Source organism: Dictyostelium discoideum (assembly GCF_000004695.1).
Source record: "Dictyostelium discoideum AX4 chromosome 6 chromosome, whole genome shotgun sequence".
Lineage (NCBI taxonomy): Eukaryota > Evosea > Eumycetozoa > Dictyosteliales > Dictyosteliaceae > Dictyostelium > Dictyostelium discoideum.
The window spans coordinates 24,742-41,510 of NC_007092.3; the positions used below are offsets into that span (position 1 = coordinate 24,742).

General features: G+C 24.5%; 8 protein-coding genes across 8 annotated transcripts in view; 4 read left to right on the forward strand and 4 right to left on the reverse strand.

The window, feature by feature from the left end:
* The window catches only part of DDB_G0291263 (hypothetical protein), a gene marked incomplete at both ends in the record, with an annotated part of 4,933 nt that extends 1,982 nt beyond the window's left edge, over positions 1–2,951 (forward strand). Inside the window, one exon of the mRNA XM_630010.1 lies at positions 1–2,951. This exon is cut by the window's left edge and continues 1,443 nt beyond it. Within this exon, the coding sequence (XP_635102.1) occupies positions 1–2,951 (2,951 nt within the window).
* A 447-nt stretch (positions 2,952–3,398) lies between these two features.
* Positions 3,399–4,018, forward strand: gloA (lactoylglutathione lyase; the record flags this gene model as incomplete). Its single annotated transcript, XM_630011.1, has 3 exons — positions 3,399–3,422; positions 3,497–3,590; positions 3,726–4,018. The coding sequence occupies 3 exons, from the start codon at positions 3,399–3,401 to the stop codon at positions 4,016–4,018; spliced, it is 411 nt and encodes a 136-aa protein (XP_635103.1).
* A 493-nt stretch (positions 4,019–4,511) lies between these two features.
* On the reverse strand, positions 4,512–5,232 carry 29C (hypothetical protein; the record flags this gene model as incomplete). The annotated part of the gene is made up of 2 exons (XM_630012.1): positions 4,512–4,907; positions 5,074–5,232. 2 exons carry the CDS (start codon positions 5,230–5,232, stop codon positions 4,512–4,514), a joined length of 555 nt encoding a protein of 184 aa, XP_635104.1.
* A 1,777-nt stretch (positions 5,233–7,009) lies between these two features.
* limD (LIM-type zinc finger-containing protein) lies at positions 7,010–9,726 on the reverse strand (the record flags this gene model as incomplete). The annotated part of the gene is made up of 4 exons (XM_630013.1): positions 7,010–7,269; positions 7,396–8,938; positions 9,228–9,358; positions 9,558–9,726. The coding sequence occupies 4 exons, from the start codon at positions 9,724–9,726 to the stop codon at positions 7,010–7,012; spliced, it is 2,103 nt and encodes a 700-aa protein (XP_635105.1).
* Positions 9,727–10,322: 596 nt separating this feature from the next.
* dst3 (STE20 family protein kinase) lies at positions 10,323–12,011 on the reverse strand (the record flags this gene model as incomplete). The annotated part of the gene is made up of 1 exon (XM_630014.1): positions 10,323–12,011. One exon carries the CDS (start codon positions 12,009–12,011, stop codon positions 10,323–10,325), a length of 1,689 nt encoding a protein of 562 aa, XP_635106.1.
* Positions 12,012–13,032: 1,021 nt separating this feature from the next.
* Positions 13,033–13,644, forward strand: spg1 (small GTPase; the record flags this gene model as incomplete). Its single annotated transcript, XM_630015.1, has 1 exon — positions 13,033–13,644. One exon carries the CDS (start codon positions 13,033–13,035, stop codon positions 13,642–13,644), a length of 612 nt encoding a protein of 203 aa, XP_635107.1.
* A 155-nt stretch (positions 13,645–13,799) lies between these two features.
* Positions 13,800–15,086, reverse strand: eIF2b2 (translation initiation factor eIF-2B beta subunit; the record flags this gene model as incomplete). Its single annotated transcript, XM_630016.1, has 2 exons — positions 13,800–14,271; positions 14,392–15,086. 2 exons carry the CDS (start codon positions 15,084–15,086, stop codon positions 13,800–13,802), a joined length of 1,167 nt encoding a protein of 388 aa, XP_635108.1.
* Positions 15,087–15,287: 201 nt separating this feature from the next.
* Positions 15,288–15,918, forward strand: dtd (D-tyrosyl-tRNA deacylase; the record flags this gene model as incomplete). Its single annotated transcript, XM_630017.1, has 2 exons — positions 15,288–15,660; positions 15,836–15,918. The coding sequence occupies 2 exons, from the start codon at positions 15,288–15,290 to the stop codon at positions 15,916–15,918; spliced, it is 456 nt and encodes a 151-aa protein (XP_635109.1).
* Positions 15,919–16,769: the final 851 nt, after the last annotated feature.

Consider the following 16,769-nt stretch of genomic DNA (forward strand, 5'->3'; position numbering starts at 1 on the left):
ACGTTGTTAATAGCAATAATGATGAAGAGGAAGAAGAAGATAAAGATAAAGATAATGATGATGATCATCATATCAATTACAATGAAAATGAAAATAATAATGATAATTATAATTATAATGATGAACAAGAAGAAATAGTTGAAGGTAAAATGATTTCAGAGGATAATATTAAACCACAAACTACATTTGTATCATCATCAACAACTATTTTAAAAAAAGATTTATTATCCTTTAATAATAATAATAATAATAATAATAATAATAATAATAATAATAACAATAATACTAATAATAGAGTATCAGTATCATCACCAACATCACCTTCAACATCACCTTCATCATTTTCAATATTGAGCAATAATGATAATCTATCACCAAAAAAATATGTTTCAGTTGCAAAGGCAAGATCGAGAGCAAATTCAAGAGTACAATCAATATATAATCAATCTTCCACCACTACCACAACCACTACAACTATTAACCATGAAACAACACCAACCACAACAACACCAACATCAGCTTCAACATCTTCATCCCCAACTATACCAATTCAACCAACAATGTCTGCACCGTCATCACCAACTTTATCGTCAAGTGAATGTAATCTATCAATATCTGCTGATAATAATAATAGTAATAATATAAATAACAATAATAATAATGATAATAATAATAATAATAATAATAATAATAATAATAATAATAATAATAATAATAATAATAATAATAATAATAATAATAATAATAATAATAATAGGATCAATTATAGTGATGATGGATTTTCATTAGATTATCAACAAGGAAATAATAGTAATACGAATAATACAGCACCTACATCACCAAATCCATCAATATTATCAATTTCAGGAAAACCAATAAATCATAGATTAGATCTATTGATAAACTCTCATCATCGTGCAAGATCAGCATCAGTGGGTAGTATGTTTGAACAAATGGCAAAATTTGAAATTGATGATATACCTCCACTAAAGGTGCATTGTAGTAGTTTAGAGGAATGTTTAGAGGTTTTTGCAAAACCTGATCCTCCACATGGTCGTTGTTATGTATTGGATTTAGGTAATTGCTCATTGGGGGACGAAGGTTTAATCACCTTATCCGATAATTTCCCTGGTAAATTAGAAATTGCAGATCTAAGTTGGAATGATATTGGTTCAGATGGTATGGATAACTTTTGTAGTATGCTTAGAAGAGATAGAAATTACATTCAATCCATTTCATTGATGGGCAACTCTTTAAGTCCACAAGTTATTGATCTCCTTTTAGAATCGATTGAAATCAAAGAAAACAATAAAGCAAACCACCATGGTGGTAAATCAACTCCAAAAAAAGGTTACAAAGGTTTTGGTTTAAATCTAAAAGAGACTGGTATAGAGAATGAAGGTGCAGAATATATAGCAAGATATATAGGTTCAAATAAATTCCCAAATATTATTGGTTTGAATTTAACCTCTAGTAGTGTAACCGATGTTGCAATGACTGAACTATCGGCATGTTTAATTAAAACCCTATCATTAACCACATTGATTTTAGATGAAAATTATTTAGGTGATGATGGTGCATTGCTCTTGGCTGATGGCTTAAAATTTAATAAATCTATAACTCATCTTCAAATTAGAAATGCTGATATCGGTGAACGTGGAACAATAGAAATTTGTAATGCTTGTAAATTTAATAATACCATCACCCTCTTGGATATATCTTTAAATCCTTGGCAATTAGCTGGTGAAATCTCATTACAATCTTTAAAAATTTTAAAACAACAATTATATTTAAAACAATGTAATGAATTATATAATATTAAAAATATAAATAATAATAATTTAAATAATAATAATTTAAATAATAATAATTTAAATAATAATAATTTAAATAATAATAATAATAATGACAATAATATAAATGACAATAATATAAATGACAATAATACAAATGAAAATAATAATAATAATAATAATAATAATAATAATAATAATAATAATAATAATAATAATAATAATAATAATAATAATAATAATAATAATAATACAAATAAATTAAATCCAATATTACCAAAGATAGTTTGGAAAGATGATGGAATTGAATCATCATTAGAAAATGAAGAGATAGTAGATATTGTTACACATTTTGGAATTGATAAGATTATAGATGTAATGATTATGGGTATTAGTTTTTCACCATTAGTTGAAAATGAAAAATTATTTGAACATATGAATTTAGAGAGCAAACATATCAATAAGATCTTTCAAAGAATTGTTAGTGCACCAACAAGTGTTGGTTCGGTTGATCATTTAAATTCACTAAAACTATTGGTAGCTCTCTTACCAATTCATCTTAGAGAGAATGAAACCTTTTTAAATAGTTTCTTGGATAATTTATCATCATTGTTCTCATTGTTGGATAGAAATCTCACAAAGAATAAAGTTGATTTCCTATTGTTAGAATTATTGGATTTCTTTACCTTGGTCATTAAATCCGATAATAGACAATGCTATGAAAAAATTAATCAATCCAATCTTTTCTCAAAGACTTTTGAATTATTCTTTGCTTTCTCAAATCACAATATACTTCATCAAAATATTGTTAATCTTATCACCGAAACAACTCAAAGTACTTATTTAAATTTCTATGAAGACTCTACATTCACCAATGATTTCTTTCAACATTTGATCACTTTTATCACAAGTGAACATAAAAAAGAACCTGGTCTTAGAAAAGGAAATTTCGGTCATTCCCTTGAAATCTCAAACCTATTGGACACTCGTTCCAATAGTTCTTTCCTTTCAACTCTACAATGGTCAAACTTCAAATCCACTATCCTTCAACCTGAATCACTTTTACAACAATCTCTTTTATGTGGTTTCATCCCTGATAAAAATTTAAAACCTGATCAATCCATATTAAGTAAATTTGAAAAAGAATTCAAAAGATAAGAATCATATTTGTTTTAATAAAAATAAAATTTTGTTTTTTTTTTTTTTTTTTTTAATCAAATAATAATTAATAATAAAAAATAAATAAAAATAATGTAACAATAGTAAATTAATAATTCTAATAAATTAAAAAAAAAAAAAAAAAAAAATTTCTTTATATAAAACTTTTTTTTTTTTTTTTTATTTGCAGTGATCACATTTTTTATAATTTAAGCATATTTCCTTTTATTTTATTTTATTTTATTTTATTTTATTTTATTTTTTTTATTTTATTTTATTTTATTTTATTTTTTTTATTTTATTTTATTTTATTTTATTTTATTTTATTTTATTTTATTTTATTTTTTTTGTATTGACCACATTTTTTAATTTTTTTAATTTTTTTTATTTTTTTTTTAATTTTAAGTAATTTCTTTTTTTTTTTTTTTCCATACTCTAATAACAAAAATGCCTCGTATTTTACACACTATGGTATTATTTTTTTATCTACTTATTTTTATTATTATTATTTGTGTCAATTAACTAATTTTTTTTTTTTTTTTTAGCTCCGTGTGGGTAATTTAGAAAAATCTTTACAATTTTATATTGATGTTTTGGGAATGAAATTGTTGAGAAAGAGTGAAAATGTTGAATATAAATGTATGTTAGCAAATTTTATTGATTCCCACGATTTTGTAATTATAGATTAAAATAATTATCAGATCATTAATTATTTTTTTTTTTATTTTTATAATTTTTTTTTTTTTTTTTTATCTTTTTAATATGTGGAAACAGATACATTAGCATTTGTTGGATACACTAATGAGGATGAGAATGCAGTAATCGAGTTAACATATAATTGGGGTGTTGAAAAATACGAATTAGGAACTGCCTTTGGTCACATAGCAATTGGAGTTGATGATGTATATGAAACTGTTGAAAGAATTAGAAAGAGCGGAGGTAAAGTTGCAAGAGAAGCTGCTCCAGTTTTAGGTGGAACAACTGTCATCGCTTTTGTTGAGGATCCAGACAACTATAAAATCGAATTGATTCAAGATGACCAAGCCACTCAAGGTCTTGGCAAATAAATAATATTGCTATCAAATATTGATCAATCGCCTTTTGATGGAGAACAAACATTAAAACCATAAAATGTTTTATTTTTACAATTTTTATTAATTAAATTTTACATATAAATAGTATTTTTATTTTATTCTTTTTCTTTTAAAAATTTTTTATATTGTCAACAATATAATCAAATAAATGTATTTAATTATCGGGTATTAAAAAAATTTATTGATATACAATTAAAATTTGTATTTATTTTGGTTAATAAAATATTTTTTATACTTTTTTTTTTTTTTTTATATTTTCTTTTTTTATAAATATATATATATTATTATTTTTTTCTTTTTTTTTTTTTTTTTTTATTACATATAATTTAAAAAAAAAGAAAAAAAAGAAATATGAGTCTCATAAAAAAAAAAAAAAATTTTATTTAATATACAAAAACTAAAAAATTAAAAGAAAATTTTTTTAGCTGATCCCTTTTTGGAAAGGGATAGGGGATGAATTGATAATTTATTGTCTCATTAAAATTCCGACAATTTTTCCACTTGCAACACCACAACCAGTGTAATCACCACGACCACAATCTGAAATGGCGGATTTGAAATCGGAAGTTAAACTGTGGGAGTTGTGGAAAATATCGATGACTTCATGAATAATGAGTTTGATGATACCAGTTTCGTTGGTAACTTCTTTTGAAATGGCAGAGATTTCACTAATGAATTTTCCAACACCACATCTTTGGTAGGTTTTGACCAAATCAACTAAACCAATACCAAAATCACGGAGACCACTCTTTGCATCACCTAATGATTTATGTTTCAAACCACTATCAATTAAATGGAAGGAATTTGAGAATTCACTGAAACTTGATTCGGCTGCAGCAACACATTTATGAAGATTACCAGTCTATATATAAAATTTAATATCATTAGAGAATGTAAAATAAAATTGTATATAATATAATTTAATATCAAATAAAAAATGTTTGAAAAAAAAAAAAAAAAAAAAAAAAAAAAAAAAAAAAAAAAAGTTGTTTTTGGGAAAACTATAAAATAATAAATTTTAAACTTACCAAACTAATTTCAATACCCTCTGCAAAGCCGATAGCGAATGAACTAAAGTCACGAGCTGATTGTAATTCGGTTTGAGATACTTCATTCTTGTCAACATTGATACCAAATGATGATGAGACTAAGCCCAAAATTAAAACTAAAACTAAAATGAATCTCATTTTGTAATACAAAAGTAAAAGTACAAATAAAGTGAAATAAATAAATTGATTGATAAAAATATAAAATGATAAAAATAAAAATAAAAAAAGTTTTTATAGGCAACCAAATTTGCAAAAAAAAAAATAAAAAATAAAATAAAAAATAAAAATTTAAAAAAAAATAAAAAAGATTCGAAAAATACTGGTTTTTAGATATTTTATTCAACTTACCAGGGTACCAAAAACTCCATAAAAAAAAAAAAATCTTTTTGGTAAAATCATCATCTCGGGTTGTGCAACCCATAATAAATCCCAATTTTTTTTTTAAAATTAGGATATGTTTGAATAAAACATTTTACAATTTTTTTTTTTTTTTAATCAAAAACAAAAAAAAAAAAAATATAAAAATAAAAATTTTTGCTCAACAATGTCAAAAAAAATTTTATTTGAAAATTTTTTTTTTTATTACTGCTGATTAAATTTTTAAGTGATTGGGTGTTTTTTTGAAATTTTTTTATTTTATTTTTTTTTTGTTGGAGTATTATGCGTAAATGATACACCATTGGGACTCGTTGAATTACAACCGCGTTAACTGATAAATTTTTACCACCAAATTCATTTTTTCTTAATTGACATTGATTTAAAATACAAATAGTTTATCACCAATCGTAATTAATGGGTCAATAATGAATTTAAAGTTGAGGATAATTTTCACCTTTGATTGTTACAATACCACCTAAATATTTGATATTGGTGATATTGATGTTAGTATATCTGGGAAACAATGAATTTAATTATTGAAAACTATCTACAGTAATATTAGGGTCAACTCTATTAAAGTTATTCACTTGGATTAACTGAAATAATAAAATTGGGCGATTAATACAAACCCTAACCAATTTTTTATCTGTAAAGAAGTTATCACCATTAATTGTCATTATTTGGTTAATGAGTCTGAAAGAGTACTTGATATTTTAGGTGATTCATAAGAAAATAGTAAAGTGATATCCTCAAGACCATCATGGGACAATTCAAAAACTCCATGACCTGGTGGAAATATTACATTAATATTATTACAATCAAAAGATGTAATTTCTCTGAGAAATTAGATTTAACAACAAATGAATAAACTTCAAAGGTATTTAGAAGGAGATTTGGACCACCTATGAATTTTAAATAAGTGTCACAGTAATTACTATTTCTTCGCCAGATGTTTTTGGTTTTTTTCACTTATTTCAAATTAAATTGTAATGGAAATTTAATTAAATATGAAATCTTAAATGAACAATTATCCACTATAATTGGCACATCTTATACTACCCCATAATCTTGATAATGGCTCATCTGGTTGGAATGCACAATGTCTCTTGTTAGCAATAACTAATTGTGGTGTGGTTAATAAGAGACATAGTGTATTCCACCCAGATGAGGCATTATCTATTCATTTAATAAGGATCGTTATATTTGCAGTTGATCTCGATTCATCCATTTTTTAAAATTAGTAATAAAAATTATAGATTGTTAATCATAAAAAATAAATAAACATAACTTTTTTCATATTAAAAGAAAAAAAAAAAAAACCAAAAAAAAAAATTTCAAAAAAAACACAACCATTCAAAAATTATCAGTTATTATTATTTTAGGCAGGAATAAAAAAAAAAAAAAAATAAAAATAAAAAATTTTGATTTAACAAAAATGTCAAGAATTTTTATTTGAAATTTTATTATTGTTATTATTATTATTATTTTTATTTTTATTTTTATTTTTACACTCCAATTTGTTTGGAAAAAAAAAATTTCAATGTTTAATAGCACAATCATAACACATTGGTTGATTTTCAATTTCATAATAATTTAAGTTTGGGAAAACAGTTTGGCATCCACGACACACGAAACATTTACCATTGTTGTGATATTTAGATCCTAATACTTTAATGACACCATCTGATTTTGAGTCAATCTCTTGGTGACATTGATCACATTTTTCGTATTTTGTTTTAGTTATGTTTTGAATACATGTTGCACACCATGGTTTACTTTCATATTGATAAAATTCATCTATTTTTTTTTTAAAAAAAAAAAAAATTAGTTATCTTTGTGAAAAAAAAAAAAAAAAAAAAAAAAAAAAAAAAAAAAAAAAAAAAAAAAAAAAAAAAAATTTAAATCTCTTTAAAAAATACTTACTATCTGGGAAAGAAGAGTGGCAATTGCTGCATACAAAACATTCTGAATGAAAAGTATTATTCATTGCTGAAACAACAGTACCATAGATTGGTTTTTCACAAACATTACAGATTTTGTGAACAACGAATTTTCTATCATAACAAACTTCACAAAATGGTTGACCTTCATGAGAAACAAAGTTTTGGATACCAGTATTACATTCAACACATGTAAAATGTTCAATATGCCATGCTTGATCTAATGCTTTGAAATGATTTCCTTCAATGCCTCCACCACATCTTGCACATACTAATTCACCATTTTCACCATCCAATTTTCTTGGTGATTTATTGAGACTATTGGATGAGTTTTGATGTGAAATTGGTGGTGGATTTGGTTTATGTGAATCTTGTTCTTTATGAATATGATTTGTAGCTGTTGTTTTTTGTTGATGTTGATGTTGATGTTGTTGATGTTGATGTTGATGTTGTATTTCAGGTGCTGGTGTTGGTGCAGAATGAGTATGTTTATGTTCTGGTTCTTTTGGAATGGTTGGTGGTGGAATTGGAACTGGTGATGGAGTTGGTTTTGCATCATTGTTTTCATTATTTGGTTGAGGTTTTGCAATTGGTGGTGGAATATTGAAAACTGCAGGTGTTTTTGGTGATGATGTATTAGTTGGAGTGGTTGGATTTGAAGTATTAGCTGGTATAGTGGATGATGCTGGCACTGGTGCTGGTGTAGAAGCATTGACAGCAGCCGGTTTTTTAGCGGATGAAACTACTGGAGCAGGTTTCATTGTTGGTGTAGCAGAAGATGTAACAACCTTCTTTGGTGGTGCCACTTGAACTGATGCACTTTGAACTACTTTACCAATTGGTGATATTGGGCCAGAGCCTGGTTTGACCCAATTGGCTGGTGTGCCACCTGCTGGTTTTGAAATATTACTAGTTGTGGTAACTTTTGGTGGTGCAGTAGTAGTTGATGATGATGATGATGATGTGGTATGAGTAGTGGTGGTTGGTGTATGTTTAACAGTTGTAGAAGTGGCAGTAGTAGTAATAGTATTTGTAGGAGTATGTTTAGTACCATCACCTGGTAAAATTGTATGTTCACTAACAACACCACTATCATTTGCTGAAGGTTGTGGCCCATTTGAATCATGGCTTGGTTTTTGGATTGGTGGTGGTATATCTATAACTGGTTTTGGTGGTGATGACGATGATGATGATGATGATGATGATGAAGTATTGGTGACAGGTGGAGTTGGTTTGGCAGTTGGTTCAGATGTAGTTCCAGCTGGTTTAGAAACTGGTGCACTTGGTTTAGCTGATACCTTGCTAATGACTGGAGCCTTTGAAATTACTGGTGCTGGTCTTAAAACACCTGTAGATTGTTTAACAACTGGTTTTGAAATTGATATTGATGGTTTTGCAGTTGGTGTTGCGGTTGGTGCTGATGGCTTGAGTGGAGTTTGAATTGGTTTTGTTGTTGTGGTGGTTGTTGTGGAAGTAGTGTTTGTTGATGATACAGTTGTTGATGGTGTTGATTCTGCTGCAGTTCCCTAAAAAAAAAAAAAAAATAAAAAAATAAAAATGAAAAATAGAAGAAAACTGTTAATTCCTTTCTTTTTTTTTTTTTTTCTTTATTTCAAATTATTGATTCCTATTAACTTTAGTATTATTGATTGATTATTTTGAAAAATTGGTTTTGCTGGATTTGAATTAAATTGATTTAAATTAAGAAAATTTTTGCTTTTTTTTTTTTTTTTTTTCTTTTATTTTATTTTATTTTTTTCTTTTTTTTTTTTTTTTTTTTTTTTCTTTTGTTTTGTGGTAATTAAAATTATTTACCTTTGTACTTCTTAATTTTGGCATTCCTCCTGAAAATATATCACCAAAGCCTTTTGGTCCATTTCCAGCTGGTTTAGATGATGAAACTCCAATTGATCCTGATGAAGCTCCTGAAGGTGGTGGTTTTGAATCTAGAATTAAAGGAAGGATTTTGTTAACATTTTATTTTGAGAATTTTTAAAACAATAAAAAAAAAAAAAAAAAAAAAAAAAAACAGGAAATTTTTATTTTCGTTTTCATGTTTTTTTTTTTTTTTTCCAATGTCAAAAAGTCTTATTTTTTTTTTTTTTGATTTTTTTTTTTTGGATTAAATTTCAAAAAAAATCTTACCAGCAGGTTTCTTTTCGTTTGTTTTAACTTTTTTTAATTTGCTTGAACTAAAACCTTCAATGGAACCCAATAAAGCTGATCTTCCTGGAGCGGATGATTTGCTTACAGGTGGTGGAGGTGGTGGTGCTGGTGCTGGTGGTGGAGGTGGAGGTGCAACTACTTCAGACATATTGTTAACAGTTATGTATTGTTATTTATTAAAATTTTATTATTTATTGTTATAGCCTTTAATTATTATAAAGAAGAAAAATTTTTTTTTTTTTTTTTTTTTTTTTTTTTTTTTGAGTGAAAATAAAAAAAAAAAATAGAAAAAAAATAAATTAAAAAAATAAATAATAAATGATAGAAAAAGGTGGGTTTGTTTGTGGTGATTTGTGTGATTGTATTTTTTTTTTTTTAAAAAAATAATTTTTGAATTTTTTAAATAATTTTTTTAATTTTTTGTTTTTTTAATTTTTTTTTTTTTTATTTTTCTGAAATGAAATGGGTTTTTTAATTTTATTTGAAAATTTTCTAATTTTAAAAATAAAAATGGAAAAAAATAATTAATCAAAAAAAAAAAAAAAATTCCAATAAGGAAATTAATAATAAAAATAAAATAAAAAATAAAAAATAAAAATAGAATTAATGACCGATTTCTTTTTAATATGACATTATTATTTATTTTATTTTTTTATTTTACACTTTATTGATTTATTTTTATTTTATTTTTAATTTTTCATTATTATTTATTTTTTTATTATTTTATTAATTTTTTTTAATTATTTATATATTAACATTAATTTCTTCATAATCTTCATGATTAAACTCTTCCTCATCTTCTTCGTCCTCACTACCATGATAAATAACACTAACACTTTCTTCATCATATGATGCCTCTCTTTCAGAGCTTTGAAGTGGTGATTTTTGTTGACCTATACTAATGGTACTTCTATTTACGTTATTAGTTGGTTTAATATTTAAACTACTTCCAGTTTTGGTAGTAGTTGAGGTATTGGGTTGTGTTGTAGTTGGAGTTGTTGGAGTAGTTTTCGATATATTATCACCAATTTTTTTATTTGGAGATGGTGTTGTTGGTTTTGGTGGAGGATTTTTATTATTATTTTGTTGTTGTTGTTGTTGTTGTTGTTGAAGGAAAGGAGAGCTTACTTTACCAACCTTAGTAGTAGTATTATTATTATTATTATTATTATTAATAGGAGAGGGAGCTATAGTTCCATTGCTAACATTATTTGCAGGTGGATATCTATTTAAAACACTTTTATTACCAGGCACTCTTCTTGTTGAACCAGCAGCACCACCAGCACCGCTACTATGAGAAGGTGGTGGTGGTTGTGGATTTTTGTTACGCATGATGGAAGCGGTTTTTGTATTTGAATTTAAGATGACAACAGAACCCTTTAAAGATTCAGCGTTTCTAACATTTGTTAAAGCTTGAGAGGCTCTAGTTGGTACACTTGAGACCATTTTACTACCACTACTATTTCTTTGTTGTTCTTGTTCTTCGAGTTGTCTAATTTTTTCAGCACGCTTCTCTTTGAGTAGAGGTATTGATTCATTGACTAATTTTTGTAGAATTTGTTGAGAGGAACCTTTGAGAATAAAAGGATGACTTAACAATTGTTGAGCAGAAGGACGAAGTGCAGGATTCATTGAGAGACATTGCTTAACAAAGTCATTAAACTCTGGTGACCAATCAGAGGGTATCTTAAGGGAAGGTGGTGGTTGATGAGGTATGGTAAAGATTACACGTGAAGGTGGTACATCGAATCTTGGTGGTACCAATTCGGCGATTTCAATTGCGGTGATACCCAATGACCAAATGTCAGCCTTTTGATCATAACCTTGACCCATAATGATCTCTGGTGCCATCCAATAGGGTGAACCAATAACAGTGTTCATTTTTTGACCTTGTTCAGCGATCGTTGATACACCGAAATCGGCTAATTTAGGTAAACCTTCTTCGTCCAATAAAACGTTACCAGCTTTGATATCACGATGAGTGGTACGTTTTGAATGAAGATAAACCAATCCCTTTACAACACCTGCACAAACTGCTGCAATCTCTTCCTCTATCAATCTTTTACCACATAACTCTATAATATCCAATAATGAACCACCCTTACAATATTCCATAACAATTAAAAGCATAGATGACTTTAAATAACAACCTTTATACTCTACAATGTATGGACAATCCATTGATTCCTTCAAAATGTCAATCTCTTTCACTAAATTCAAATTGGTCTCTACATCATCTGCATTAACCTCTACAAATTTACATGCTATCAATCTATTGCCATTGGATTCTCTATCCTTCTTTTTCATCCATCTACATGCACAAACTGTACCAAATGATCCTGATCCAACTACTTCTACAATTTGAAATATTGCTTCTGGATCATCCTTTGATATTCTTGAAATAAATAAATTTTCAACCGAATCTGAATTCATTTTTTTTTTTTTTTTTTTCTTTAAAAAAATTTTTTTTTTTTTTTTTTTTCCAAGTTTTATTTATCTCTTTGTTTTATTATCTCTTTATTTTATTATATTTTTATTTTATCTTTATTTTATTATATATTTATTTTATTATCTCTTTGTTTTATTTTTTTTTTTTTCCTTTATTGTTATTAAAAAAAAAAAAAAAAAAAAATTTCTTTTTTTTTTGTTTTTTTAATTTAATTAATTATTTGCTTCTATTGAATTACTATTACAATTATTATTAACACTATTGTTACAAGGAATTTTTGGTTTTTTTTTTTTTTTTTTTTTTTTTTTTTTTTTTAATTCCTTTTTTATTATTATTTTATATGTGGATTGAATTTTAAAAGATTTTTAAAATTTTTTTTTTTTTTTTATAATTTTAAAAAAAAAAAAAAATAATAATAATAATCAAAATTTTAAATAGGTTTATTGTACAAAATAGAATGATATAGTAATATATGTTACAGGTATAAAGCAATAAGTAAAGCCAAAAAAAAAAAAAAAAAAAAAATCAGTTTAAACTTGAAAAAAAATTGATTTTTTTTTTTTTTTTTTTTTTTTTTTTAATTTTTTTATTTTTTTTTTTTGCCCACTCCTAAAAAATTTTTTTTTTTTTTTTTTTTTTTTTTTTATTTTTATCACACTCATACAATATTGTACATTAAAAATAAAAAAAAATAAAATAAAATATATACATAAAAAAAATAATAAAAATCTTAAGAAGGGATAGATATTATTAATAAATAAGATAAATTCAATTTGTAATATAATATAAATAAAGAATATAATCAATCAAAATCAATCAATCAAAAAAAAAAATAAATAAATAAAAAATAAAATAAAAAGTAAAAATAAAAAAAATAAATAGATACAATTAAATTAATATATATAATAAAAGTAATAAAAAAACTAAATTAAAAAAAAATAAAATAAAAATAAAATAAAATAAAATAAAATAAAATAAAATAAAAAAAAAATAAAAAAAAAGAAAATGTCTGAAGAACAATTTACAGGATCATCAGATACAAAAAAGAATAATGTCGTTGTTAAGGTTGGTATGGTAGGAGATTCACAAATCGGTAAGACATCATTGATGGTAAAATATGTTGAAGGTACATTTGATGAAGATTATATTCAAACATTGGGTGTTAATTTTATGGAGAAAACAATTTCAATTCGTGGTACAGAGATCACATTCTCAATTTGGGATTTGGGTGGCCAAAGAGAGTTTGTAAACATGTTACCATTGGTTTGTAATGACGCCGTTGCCATTTTGTTTATGTTTGATTTATCTAGAAAGTCCACTTTAAACTCTGTCAAAGAATGGTATAGACAAGCAAGAGGTTTCAATAAAACTGCCATTCCATTCCTCATTGGTACCAAGTTCGATGTCTTTGCCACTAAACCAATCGAAGAACAAGAGGAAATTACCAAACAAGCTCGTAAATTCGCTTCTGCCATGAAATCACCTCTCATCTTTTGTTCAACTTCTCACTCTATCAATGTTCAAAAAATTTTTAAAATTGTAATCAGTAAAGCCTTTGATTTAAATTGTACTATACCAAAAGTTGTAGGTGTCGGTGAACCACTTTTAGAATATTAAGAAAAAATAATAAAATTTAAAAAAATAAAATAAATAATTATTTAAAATAAAATATAAATATACATATATTTAAAGTTTATAAATTAGAAGTTTTTTTTTTTTTTTTTTTTTTTTTTTTAAAAAAAAATTTTTATTTATTTTTATTTTATTTTATTTTATTCATCTTCTAAAATATCTCTAGCATCATAATATTCTTGAAGTAAACGATAGATATAGGATGGATTATGACCACCTATATTTGTTATGAATAAACTAACGAGATCTGGTGCAACATAATCAAAGGTTGGATTATAACTGTGAACATTTTCTAAAAATTCTGCTTCTTCAAATTTTAAATATTCACCTGGTGAACCAAAATTATTGAATGTATCTTGATCATATGCATATAATGGACAGAGTTTATAAAGACCAGTACAAACCACTATTGGTACAGAGTGATATTTAGCAGCTACAGCCAATGTATGTGTACCAGAGGTAGCAATTAAACCACCATTGGCCATTACTGCATGTGTACCAATAATAACTTTATTAACACGTGACATCATTGCAAATACTGCTGAATCTGTAATTAATGTTGTATCGATTGATGCTTTTGATAATGAAATTGCTGTTTTTTGACCTTCAAGTCTTTTATTTTTTTTTTTTTTTTTTTTTTTTTTTATTTTTAGAATTAAAAATAATAGAGAATTAATAAATTTTTTTAAAATAAATGATTGATTATAGAATTTTAAAAATTTTGATACATACGATGGAGCAGTTTCAACAACAATAACTTTAAAACTTCTTTTTCTAGCAGCTTCTTTTAAGAATTCTTCAACGGTTCTTGAACAACCTAAAGTCATGATGGTTTCATTTGAATGAATATGTTCAATTGCTTGTTCAGCAACATTTCTATGAAGACCTTCTAATTCATCAATTAATTCATTGATACTATCCATGATTGCAGCTTTTAATCTTGGGAATGTTTCAGTGAAATCGATATCTTCTTGATCATCAATTGGATCGTCTTGTAACATAACATTACTATATTTATTATTTTTATTGATATTACTACTACTATTAATATTATTATTATTATTGTTGTTGTTGTTATTACTGGTAGTAGTTTCAAAATCATCATCATCATAATCATCATTATTTAAACCATTCTTTTTATTTCTAAAAAATGTTAAATATTCTTCTCTAATTATAAATAATACTCTTCTAACTATGTTACCAATACAAAATTCTAATGGTTGTGCATTCATTAACTTTTTACCAATTATTTTGATTTGATCAATCAATGATTTTGCATTTCCCCATTTACCTTTATGTACCCATTGTCTAAGTAATTCTGCAGAGGCTCTTGATACTTGATATGATCCAACAACTGTTTTTCTCTTTAAATGTAATATAAATGATTCTAATTGTTTCTCTAATTGTTTTTCCGCTTGTTTCTCCATTCTTTTTTTTATCTATTAATAATAATAATAATAATATCCCAATATTTCTATTGTTATGAAAAATAAAAAAAATAAAAAAATAAAAAATAAAAAAAAATAAAAAAAAAAAGTGACAAATTTGAAAATTTTTTTTTTTTTTTTTTTAAGTTTTCCATTAATTTTAACAAATTCAATGAGAAAAATAAAAAAAATAACGAATCAATGAAAGCAATTATACAAAGAGTTAAAAGTTCATCTGTAACAGTAGAGGGTGAAGTTATATCAGAGATTAAACAAGGACTTATGTGTTTAATTGGTATTGGGAGAGATGATACCAAAGAGGATGCTGAGTACATCACCAGAAAGATATTAAATTTACGTCTTTGGAAAAATGAAGATGGCACAAAGAATTGGGATAGAAGTGTCCAACAAATGGACTATGAAATTTTATTCGTAAGTCAATTCACACTCTTTGCTCAATTAAAAGGAAATAAACAATCCTATCATCTTGCTATGGCTCCAGAATTATCAAAACAATTTTATTTAGATTTTTTAGAAAATGCTAAAAAATCTTATAAACCTGAAAAAATTAAAGGTATTTTTATTTTTATTTTTATTTTTCATTTAATTTTTTGTTTTGGTTTTTTTATTTTCACAATTCTTTATTTTAAAAATAATTAATCTAACTTTTATAATAAAATAAATAAATTTATTTATTCTTTTTTAAATAATTGTTAAAAAAAAAAAAAAAAAAAATATTTGTAAATTAGATGGAAGATTTGGAGCAATGATGGATGTTCAATTAATTAATGATGGTCCTGTTACTATTCAATTAGACTCTAAAGAGAAATAATAATTTTTTTTTTTTAACAATTATTTTTTAAAAAAAAAAAAAAAAAAAAAAAAGCCAATTGATCAAAGATATTATCATTTTTATTAATTTTTTTTTTTTTTTTTTACATCAAAATAATTGTTTAAAAAAAAAACATTTGATTTTTATTTTTCATTTTTTTTTTTTAAACAATTATTTATTTTAAATTTTTCAAAAAAATAATATTTAAAATAAAAAATATACCAATTCAATTTTTTTATTTTTTTTTTTATAAAATCTATTTTTTTATATAAATAAAAATATATTACATTTTGTTCCTCGAAATACAAAAAATGAATGGTAAATAATTAAATTCTAAAAATAAAATTTTTGGTTTAAAAAAAAAAAACAAAATGGTTAAACTCATTTTCTTTTTTTTATATTTTATATCATTTGTATTTTTGAATATTTTACTTTTCTATACTAAATTCATATCAAAAATAAATAAAATTAAACCATAACGTTAAAAAAAAATAAAATAAAATAAAATAAAAGAAAAATAAAATGAAAAATAAAAAAAAATAAATAAAAATCAGCAAACTTTTAAAATTGGACCTGTTTACCAGGGTTGGGAATATTTTTATTTTTATTTTTAATTTTTTTAAATTTTTATTTTTTTTGCTACTTTTTATTTTTTTATTTTTGTTTTTTTTTATTTTTATTTTTGAAAACCACCAGCATAGGTGAAGTAATGTTATACTAAAATCGTTAAAAGATAGTTCACAATAAAAATAAAAAATTTTAAATAAAAAATTTTAAATAAAAAAAAATAAACAAAATAAAAATTAAGCAGTTTTAGTTATTTCTTTTTTTTTTATTTTTTTATTATTTAT